This window comes from Nanorana parkeri, unplaced genomic scaffold (assembly GCF_000935625.1).
Source record: "Nanorana parkeri isolate BGI_ZX_2015 unplaced genomic scaffold, ASM93562v1 scaffold881, whole genome shotgun sequence".
Lineage (NCBI taxonomy): Eukaryota > Metazoa > Chordata > Amphibia > Anura > Dicroglossidae > Nanorana > Nanorana parkeri.
In genome coordinates, this window is record NW_017307149.1 from 204,354 (window position 1) to 215,570 (window position 11,217).

At 43.5% G+C, this 11,217-nt stretch overlaps 1 protein-coding gene across 1 annotated transcript in view; it reads left to right on the top strand.

Annotated features, from left to right (window-relative positions):
• CUNH10orf12 (chromosome unknown C10orf12 homolog) overlaps nucleotides 1-8,015 on the top strand; it is a 50,091-nt gene extending 42,076 nt beyond the window's left edge. Inside the window, exon 2 of the mRNA XM_018565730.1 lies at nucleotides 7,915-8,015. Coding sequence (XP_018421232.1) covers nucleotides 7,915-8,015 — 101 coding nt within the window. The remainder of the gene's footprint in view (nucleotides 1-7,914) is intronic.
• Nucleotides 8,016-11,217: the final 3,202 nt, after the last annotated feature.

The following is an 11,217-nucleotide window of genomic DNA, read 5'->3' on the forward strand; positions in this document are numbered from 1 at the left end:
CTACATTTAGTCCTGCCTGTACAAAGCAGGACTGAATGTAGAGAGGGCAACTTCCCCACAAGGACACCGCTGCCGCCCCTCTGCGCCCTGCCGCCCCAAGGCCGGGCCTCGGTGGCCTTGTGGGGAATCCGGGCCTGATGCTACCAGTGCTGATTATCACATAAGTGGAGCAGTAATATTTGGGGCATGTTTCCTCTGCTTGATCTGAGAAGATTACCCTTTCAGGCTGGATTCACACCTAGGCGACAGCGTTTTTGCTCGTTTCTATGTGTGTTTTTGCTGCATGTTTTTGTGTGCGTTTTATGCGCTTATATCAAATCACGCATTTTTGTGAGCAGATTGTGACATATTTATGTAAATAGGCAAAGGCCTGCAAATGTGCGTTTTTGAGTGTTTCCATTGAAGTCAATGGGGCCAAGAAAAGATTAATCTGTCAAAAAGAAACTCGTGTACTTTTTCCAGCGACGAGCATTTTGTTCCAAGCGAACAAATGCTCAGATGTGAACATGGCCATATAAATGAATGGAATTTTGTTTTGGGAATTTTTTTTAGCGTTTTTTTAGGGCAGAAAAATCGCTACAAAACGGTAGGTGTGAATGGAGCCTAATGCCTGTGGGCACCGGAGACTGAAGTAAAAACTGAGTTTTTCACATCAGGTAACACTTTACCTGGCTATTTAATCTGCCAAAAAGTTAGTGAGATTGGTGTAGTGCTACATTAAAATCCAATCATATCGGTCTTAACCATTGTGGCAGTGCGTGGCAATGCCACTATGTAGAATCGCAAAAGGGTCACCCAGGACTCTCAGCCAGAGGGGCTGAGCAGTTCCAGGACAGAAATACTTTTACTAGGGAAGAGCTGGCTTTGAAATTCTTTCCGGGTTTTCTAAATTATAACTGGGATCCTGGAAGTGGGAGTTTTCTAAGAGAACTGGGAGGGATGAGATCTCCAGTCCTGGGTCCGTGGTTTAGTAGGGTTGAGCACCGAATGATTGCACACCTGTGCACAGCCCTTATGGAAAGGGTGCTGGCGGATGTTCAGACCCCCACCCTAGAACCAGACTGTGTGTCTGCTGGTCTGGGGAGCAGATCGCCTGTGTGCCTAAAGATTAGCCTGTGTGGCTAAGGACCAGCCTGTGTGGCCAGTGGATGCTTTTGTTATGGACCTACCTGAAGTCGGTAAGACTTGGAAAGTATAATTTTGGCTGAAGAAAAGCTGGATGTTATGTTTGCATACCCCTGCGAGGGAAAACCTGTGTGGACTATTGAGTTGCATTCAATAAAAGTGGGCACAGATGCCCTTAAAAAGAAGTTCTAAGCGAGTGGAAGAGTCCTTAATGCGCTACTGTATTGGAGCGAATCCTCACACCATCCATTGTCTTATTGTGCCCTGGCAGCTCTTCATTTTGTCCTAGAGATTCAGGAATCTAGATAAGGAGATGTATGAAATGGTGCAGCGCCTAATTTATCTTGATGATGTCATCCTAATGTACTGCACCAAGTTTGGGCTAAAAGATACTTATTTCCTCTTTGAAAAACAAAAATTGCCACAAAAATGAAATTAGAAAATTAAAAAAGGGTCTAAATAAGATTTAAAAGGTCTAAATTTTCCAGAAATATTGCTGCTCGGCTAATGCAAGTTGCTTCAAGTTTTAGGGCATTTTGTTCAACACATAACGGGACAGTAGAACATGGGTGGGCAACTCTGGCCTTCCAGCTGTTGTCCCATGAGGCATTGCAAGACTGACAGTTACAGGTATGACTCCCAGAGGCATGTTTGGATTTGTAGTTAAAGAACAGCTGGAGGGCCGGAGTTGCCCATCCCTGCGATAGAACTAAATACTGCCTGGCTTCCTCCAGTAGCGGCTCTCACGGTTTTATGAACCATATGAAATTCAGAATTTTCTTTTAATGTGCAAGACCCTTATATCTCATACCAATGATGAGGCTCGTAATCGCATATCAAGCTGAGAGCTGTCCACTCTTCAATCAAAATGAAATTGGATTTGCTTGGGGATATTTAGAGCAGAAACTATTCTGAAAACAACATGGTGCACGCACTGCCAGTTATGAGATCTGTCCATTGCTTGGTGACGTTGGAGTGAAATTCGTAATGTTAAACAGGCATAGACGGGCAGGGTAGTGTCCTCTAACTGTAAAGTTACCCTGCATGAAAGCTCTTCATATAGTGTATTCGGACTTGTATGTTCCAAGTCAAGTACAGCAGTAGGAGGGAGGGCAGATCTGTTTTTTGTTTTTAGCGCTACTAATGACCAGTAGCCCAAAATAGTTAAAGTGACACTAAACTCAGGAGTTAAATCTTAAAAACGCATCCTAGTACCCTTTAACTTTTATTAAAAATGTATCTTATTTGTGTATCACTCGGCTGTAGATCCTCAAATAGTCTCTGAATTGGTGCTGACACTGTCCTTCCTTCTGGAGGGTGACTACTTTTGTTCCCTATGGTCCCTGTGTGTGTTGTAAAGTAGTCACCGCTCCGAGCTCACTCCTGTGATGGACTACAATCTCATGTTTAGTTTACTGCTTTGTATTGAGATTGTCCATCACAGGAGTGAGCTTGGAGCGGTGACTACTTTACAACACACAGGAACCATGGGGAATAAGGCCCCATTCACACCTATGCGTATTGTAATATGCGCGTCTGTCGCGCGGTTTTTTTACCGCGATTCGTGGTAAAAAAGCCGCGCGACCGTCGCGCGATTCCATAGGCTACTTGGCAGTATACTAATGGAAAACGCCCTACAAAACGGACCAATACGCAGCAAAAAACGCTCCGGGACCTTTTCATGCGTGGGCCGTTTTGTAGTGCGTTCGGGACGGGCGGAAATACGGACAGGTGGGAACGAGGCCATTGACTACAGTGCTATTTATTTTTTTGACCGTTTTGTAGAGCGTTCATCGAGCGTAGGACGCGCTACAAAACGGTCAGGTGTGAACCAGGCCTAAAAGTAGCCACCCTCCAGAAGGAAGGACAGTGTCAGCTCCAATTCAGAGATGATTTGAGGCTCTACAGCCGAGTGATACACAAATAAGATACATTTTTGTTAAAGGAGAACTATGGGGTCATGGCTTTTCCCCATAGTTCTCCTAGGGGTCACGGGAGAACACAAACTAGCGTTTTCCCGTGACCCAAAGCTCAGTAGCTGGTGGTATTCTGAGACGCCGCAGCCGGTACGGATCCTGACAATACTGCCTGGATCCACCCAGCTGCGGGATTGACAGCTGGCTCTGCCTACCCAGAGGCAGAGCCAGCTGTGCCCTCCCCTGCCCATTTCGCCAGTCAGCACTGGAGGATCGGGGAGGGGGAGAATCCCTGCAGGGAGCTGTGAGTGACAGTCACGGCCCTCTGCAGGGATAGATCGAGAAGTGAGCGAGCGACGGTATGCGTTCGCTCACTTCCCGATCTACAGAGCCGACCTGTGACAGTTTCATTGTCACAGGTCAGCTCAGATTATGAGGCTGAGTGGAAATCACTTGCCTCATAATTCTTCTTTAATAGTTAATGCAATTATAGGATTGAACTCCTGAGTTTAGTGTCACTTAATACCAGCTTGTGTAGCTTTGCATATAGCGACTGACATTTTTTTAAAAATAACTTGAATAATATTTACGCAATGTTTATGGGATCATTTATACTCCGGACTACTTAAGCTTTCTATGTTGTTTATCATTAATGGCTTTGAGCAAAATTGCGGGATGAATTTTATTGCTATGCAGTAACATCTGTAACAGCCACTGAAGAGGCTCTTTATATTTTATCTGGATGTGCTTTTTACACGTTTGGAATGTATTTCTAATTTTTGTGCTCTTGCTCTGGGTTTTTAAGCTCGAGTAGTACAGAAAAGGAGAGACGTGCTAAGTGAATATATTACTAATGACATTTACCCTAGCAGCAAAAATATTTTTGTATCTATGGATGTCAGGAATAATAATTTTAAGGTCATAGGAATGCACTTTAGGTTGGAACGGAGACTTAAATTATAACTCGGAAATGCACACGCAAACAAACACGACAATATACTCTTTATCTTTCTTTAGAGTACTCAACAGTTAAGGCAATTTTGTGTTCCCCTTTTTTATGATTTTATGGCAATTTGCCTGAGAGCAGGCAATGTGTGTGTGTGTCTTGTACATGGTGTCTCTCTCCTTCCTATGTATCTATGGCATTAAAACTGTATGTTGACTATTTTTAGAAGCTGTTCTGCGTAAGGACCAGGTTTGTTTTTCAGCAGAAAGATTTGTTTTCCAGGTTATGGGGATAAATAGCACTAGGCTGAGAGAAAAGTTGTTTTTCAGAAGCTGAAATGCTTTTAGTTAACGCGGCACAGAGACAGTTTGCAGATTGCAGCTGAATTGAGCGTAATCTAAACAAGACTTTCTGTTTTGTGCAGATGGGATTTTAAGTCCCATTTTCTGTGACGTCTGTACAAGGCCGTGACCTTTCCTGTGAGTGGGAGCTGTCATGGCAGATAATGAGTTAATAGACCTTGGGTAGTTACTGAAGCATGCATCTCACCTACATGGTACATAAAATTATATCTCGCATGTTTCATGTGGAAAAGAGAGATGCACCTGTCTCGGTGCTCGTTTAAATTAGGAGGGTTCATTAAAAAAAAAGACTTTGACATCAGGCATACAATGTTAAAGGTACACTCCAGCCATGATTTTGCATATGGTGGGTTTGCCATAGCCAGGCTCTCTCTCCAGTTTTCTGTGTGGCATGACAAGCATGCAGCAAGTAAAGTCAGAACTCCTGAACTCTGTGACTAGAATTGCAGCCAGAAGGTCGCTAGTACCTAGAGGGATTTTCCTTTTTATATCTACCCAGATAAAATTTTAATCCTCAAAAGAGAACTATGGGGTAACTGTTTTTCCCCATAGTTCTCTTTAGGGTCACGGGAGGACATATACTAACCTCCTCACATGACCCAAAGCTCAGTATATCGCAGGCTATTGTCTGTGAGATCCACCCAGCTGCGTGGGTGACAGCTGGCTCTACCTATCTAGAGGCAGAGCCAGCTGTGCCCGCCCCTCCCCCATCTGTTCCTTCACTTAGCGCTGGAGGATCGGAGAGGGGAGGGGATCCCAGCGGGGAGCCGTGACTGACAGTCACCGCCCTCTGCAGGGAGACGATCGGGAAGTGAGCAGATCGGTGCATGTTTCTGCTTACTTCCCAATCAATAGAGCCGACCTGTGACAGCTTCTTTGTCACACGTCGGCTCTAACTATGAGAATGAGTGGAAATCACTCACCTCATAGATCTCCTTTAAGCTATGGGAGCTTCTTTTTTTTGTTGTTGTTCCCCTGGCATGTTAAAATGCATATTTGTGGCCTGAAGATTACCTTAAATCCTTTTAGAGTGCTTCTGGGTACAATCACTTTTACCATACTAAATGATTTATTCATGGCTCTGGATTCACAGGAGGAAACACATTCTGTAACAATACATGAAGAAGGATTCCCAGAAAGAACACTATATTAGTTCGGAGCAATCAATACTGGAGGAACCATTGTTCTGGCTCATTCACGTGTGTGTAAATGTTAACTTCAGCTATTGGGCTCTGTAAACAGTTTTTGTTTTTTAATCAGGAGGTAAACTGAAACAGGTTATTCAATAGGAAGTCAGTTGTTCCACTTATTTGCCATCTGTGAAAATACAAAGCATTCATATTAAAATATTTACCTGCCTAAAATATATAAACTGGCTTGCAAATATTTGGAATCACCTGGAAAGTTTGATATTTTTTGATAGCAACTGATTAATTATGGAGGTGACATCAAATTGATTCGAAATTATAGTCCATACATCAACAATCTCATGTTCATTTTATTTTGTAGAAATGTTCTATTCATTAAACTTTACATTTATCAAATAATCTTCCATTTGCAATAATTACAGCCTTGCAGATCTTTTTAAGATTTAACTGAAGGCGACCGTGTAAAAAGGGCCTAAGGGTGAACTACTTCTGAAGGGGTGCACCCAGTGCAACTGTACTCATTAGAGCACTGAAATTGAACCCAACCCCTCCCATTCAGGAGGAGAGGACATGGTGAAACAAACAGCCTGCTGCTGGCAGGAGGAAGCACTTCCTCAGTCTCCCCTCCCCCAGTAATCAGTCTGCTGAAGGCAGCAGGAAGCATTTCCTCAGTCTCCCCTCCCTCTAAAAGCTAATAGTGGTCACCTGTCATACAATGTCACTGTCAATAAGGCTAGGTTCACACCTAGGCGATTTATTGCGCGCATTGTGTCGTGCAAAATAACGCGCAAAACACAGATTCACATTGAAGTCAATGCAGACAAAATCACCTGTCGCGTTCACTTATGAACAGCCAATAATAACCTTTGTGAAAACTGATTCTAACATGCTGATCCTGTAGCATGCCAGGTTCAGATGTCACTAAAGGCTTCTGATTGTTCCCAGAACGATCAGAAACCTGCAACTTTGTTTCAGCAATAGAAACATGTAGCTATATGTTTCTATGCTGAGGGTCGGTGCACACCTAGGCGACACCCCACCTGCACGGTCAGGAGTTGCCCATGTGTGCACCGATCGCGCTGTGGGTTCCATTATTTTCTAATGGCAATCCATTCGCACTGGGCGGATCTCACGGTTTCCTGCTGCGATTCCGCCCGTGCTTCTGAACGCGATAAAACAGCCGCCAGTCGTGTATCGCAGAAAAAAGGAACTTGTACTTGTAACTTGTATGGGGTGTTGCCTGGGTGTGCACCGGGCCTGAAACATTTCACGAAAATCCGGTAAATTTCCTGATCCCTATGTGTACAACTGTTAGACAATGATTCCAAGTCCGGTACAAACATGAGTCCTAAAAGTGATTTGGGTGTCTGTAAAAGCTTCAAACTTTCATTATTGGCTGCTTCAATACTGAGGCATCCCTTAATAAATGGTAACTTCTCAGTGGTCACCGGGAATTCACAACCCCACAAAGCTATTCACGTACAGTGTACGTGAGCAGTCATTTGGACAAATAGTGACGGGGACGTACAGTGTTTGTCTCCCGTCACTAAGGGGTTAAAAAGAACGATTGTATGGAATAAATGGCAAGGGTACTTTACTGAACAAGATGACTGCTGGTCTGTGAGACTGACATGGATTCATCCAAGTACAATACTAAATAAAATGCCAAATAATGCTCATCATTTAACTTATTTTTTTGTTAAATTATCTCTATACACTTAACAGTTTTACATTCTTCCCGCTCTGATTTCCTTTGCAGCTCTCGGCAGTCGGTTACATAAGGCTTAATGAGAGGCCCCACACGTATTGCTATGATCATTCATTCGATCATTTAAGTTCACTGCCGGTTTTATCTTATTGACTTCCATATTTCTAATTAGAAGAAAGACAAGCTTTTTCAGGTTTTGAGCATCTCCATTGCCTTTATGCTTTTCAGTTGCTAAACGGCCCCCCTTTGCTATTTTATGTAATCACATGCATTTTTTTTTGTCCTTCAGTGCAAATGGAGCTTCCACTTCATTATAGCACTAACAATAAACCAATTCCATTGTAAACATTAAACCAGTTAAATTGAACTATTATTAATGGAACACTATACACATTATTCATGGGGATGATTTACAAACACAATTTGAGCCGTGAATGAAAAAAAGGTTAAGAACCCCTATTCTTTTTAATGTCTGATGCAGAAAGCGTGACCATTTATCTCCGTGGCGATATAGAAGACTTTTTCAAAATGTCCTTGATTGTTTTTATGTTAAATTATTTTTTACGGTTTAGTTATATGGCAAGAACTTCTATAGCATGATGTCATCAATTAGAAAAGTACCGTATTTTTCGCTCCTTAAGATGCTTTTTCCCCCCCAGAAGGCGGGCAAAAATGTCTGTGCGTCTTATGAAGCGAATATTGCCCACAGGTCTCGACAATCTCCTGCGCCAGCAGCTCTACCACCTACGCTATCACACATACACCACACGCGTCCAGCGGCTCCCGCAGGCTGATGTGTGTGAGAGCTGAGGCGGCGGGGCTGACAGTACCGGTAATCATTCGCATGAGCGATGGGAGGGTAGGGGCCGCTTGTACTACTTATAGAGCCAGCAAAGCAGCGTTATTTACCTGTTCCATAATGCCTGTGCTGCCGCTGTCTAACTTCTGTGTCTGACCGGCTTCTCACCTTCCTGTGTCATGCCACATGACAGGGAAAGGGAGGAGTCACAGTATGCAGAAGTTAGACACAGGCAACATGGGCAGCGGCATTGTGGAGGCGGTAAATAAAGTTGTTTCACTGCCTCTATAAGTAGATTTTTACCTCTAAACCTGCATCTTATGGTCAGGTGTGTCTTATGGAGCGAAAAATACGGTAAGTCTTTAACAAACCTTTAGTAACAGCTTTGGGTTGAGCATTCATTGTGAGTGTCCTTGCATAACATTCACTTGTGCCCCAGCAGATTACTTTGTCAGTAAGAAAGAAATAGCTTATACAGTTCTTGTATTTGTGGTGCCCGGGAGCCCTAGCTGCTGCATTTTTCCGTCCATAGGCTTGTATGGACAGAGTACGCTGTGCGCAGGTACACATGTGTAAATACAAGTACCAACCTTTACATGTGGGAACTTACTCTTGTGTATGTATAAACGTTGGTACCGGCATTTACACACATATACCTGCAAATAGTGTATTTGTCTATACAAGCACATGGGCAGAAAAATACAGCAGCTGGGGCTCCTGGACAACGCAAGTACGAGCACATTTTTGTGATGGTAAGCTCAGAGTACCTGTCAGGGTTTACCGTTCTCCTCCAGCCAGGATTTCCAGAAGATCTCACAGGGTCCAGGCCATTATGGATCTCACAGGGTCCAGGCCATTATGGCTAGTTAATAGTAAAAGATTCCAGGCCGGTGCTTCCAGTGTACCCTGAATCTGGGCATGTCATCTGTGACTCAGAAGGGTATTTAAGCACTAGCTCTGCAAGGAGCTGGTGCTGTCTTTTTGCCAGCTTCCTGTTTGTCTAAAGAGCTTATACTTCTGCTGTTTTCGTTGCTGACCGCCCGACCCTTCTTCACTTGCTGCCCGCCGTGATCTTCTGCCCGGACCCAACTTTGCTCTTATTTCCTTTGTTTTTCCTCTGATTACCCATTGCTGACCTGGGACCGTCTGACCACACTCTGCTAGCCGCCTGCCTTGAACTCTGCCTCGATCTGACTACTGTCTCCTCATTGGAGCCCTCCTGTTCTTGTCCATCCCTTTGCTGGGCAACTCTGGGGATCGCGACCTGGTACCAGCAAGCAGCCTAGCCCATCTACACCATCGGGAGCTCTGGTGAACATCGGCTGGTAGTTAGACTCCGCCCCTCAGGGAAGCCCGTTTCACTCTAACAATTTGCACTGAATACCCATGCATGAGCCCTTAATGGCTTTCAATTAACAAAATAAAATTCATTCACACTGAGCGTTTTGTAGCGTGATTGCCGCTCAAAAATTTCTCAAATATGAAGCTCAATGTAGCTCTTCCAATGCTTTTCAATGGAGATGTTCACATCTTGCAGTTCAATGTCGCCTGTAGCTTGTAACTGAAGCTTGTTGCTCGAACATGAGCTATTTTTTGGCAGATTCCGAGCGATTTGGCCACAATAGACTTTGATAGACTGCCAAAAGAAGTGCTACGTAGCGCAACAAAATGTGCAATGTTGATCAGCTCAAATCAGCGCTGAAAAAGCTTGTAGCTCAGTGTGAATGGGGTCTGAGTTGTAAGAAACTCATAAGGAGCTGATAAGACACATCTGTAGTCTTGAGGCTAAGATATCATTAGTCAGCCCTTAAGTTTTGTGTTCTATATTTGCATTTTCAGTTTGGGAATGTAGCAATGCAGATTCTATCAATTAAGATTTAAATGTATATATTTGTGTGATAATGTCTGAGTATATATTGGTCTAAAAGACAGCCATTTCCTTAAAGGAGTCCTAAAGTCACAGCACATCCTCTCCTGTTATAACATCAGCTTTGTAGTAGGAATGCATACTAGAGTTGCTTTTGATAATTAAATCAAAGCTTACATGAAAAAATCCAAGGCAACCGAGTGTTTGGCTTGGGCGGGGGGTTGTTCTTGAGACAAATGGGAATTGCTTTACATTTTTACAATGCACTTATTTATTTTTTACACGAATAACCAGAATGTAAAACCCAGCCTTAGTTGTGCAGAAAAATAAATAGAAGTCGACATTTGCTTGTATATCACAAGGATCGTGAAAGATATTGAATGGCAAACTTGACACACTATGAAAAACAAGGAAAGTATCCTGGGTGCTAAGCTGTATCACGCCTTTAATGCTTCAAGTGTATGTGAACCCAGACAATGGACTTCTCATTTGCTACCTTTTAATCCGTGAAATATACTATTGAAAATGTTTTGTGATATATGATAGATAAGTGCAAACAAAAATACATGTTGGCCCTGTCAGAAATCCAGGGCTGTCCTTCGCCACTCTGCAGTCTTATCTCAGGGAATGATATCAGCCCTGCACAGTTTAGCTCTGTGGACTACAGGACACCACGCTCTTAAAGTGACATTAAACTCAGGAGTTAAATCTTAAAAATGCATCAAAGTACCTTCACTATCAACAAAAATGTATCGTATTTGTGTATCACTCGGCTGTAGATCCTCCAATCATCTCTGAATTGGTGCCGACACTGTCCTTCCTTCTGGATGGTGGCTACTTCTGTTCCATATGGTCCCTGTGTGTGTTGTAAAGTAGTCACCACTCCAAGCTCACTCCTGTGATGGACTACAATCTAGTAATCTAAACATGAGATTGTAGTCCATCACGGGAGAGGTGACTACTTTACAACACACACAGGGACCATGGGGAACACAAGTATCCCCCCTCCAGAAGGAAGGACAGTGTCAGCGCCAATTCAGAGACGATTTGAGGATCTACAGCCGATTGATGCAAAAATAAGCTACTTTTTTGTTAAACTGACATTAAAAGCTAATTCCTCCCCCCCCAATGCTGCTGTAAGGACTTACCTTATATGATGCCTCTTGAGCCGAACATCTTCTTCCTTCCAGTCGTTTTCAGCAGTCCCACCAGCACTGGTGCTGGTCTCAGATCCAGCTCAGACTGCTGTTTCTTCTGTCTTTCGGAGTCTGTCCGGCATGCATGCATGCTCATGGCTGCGTACACTGACTTTCACTGTAGCTCTCCTCTCCCTGCAGGTGAAATCC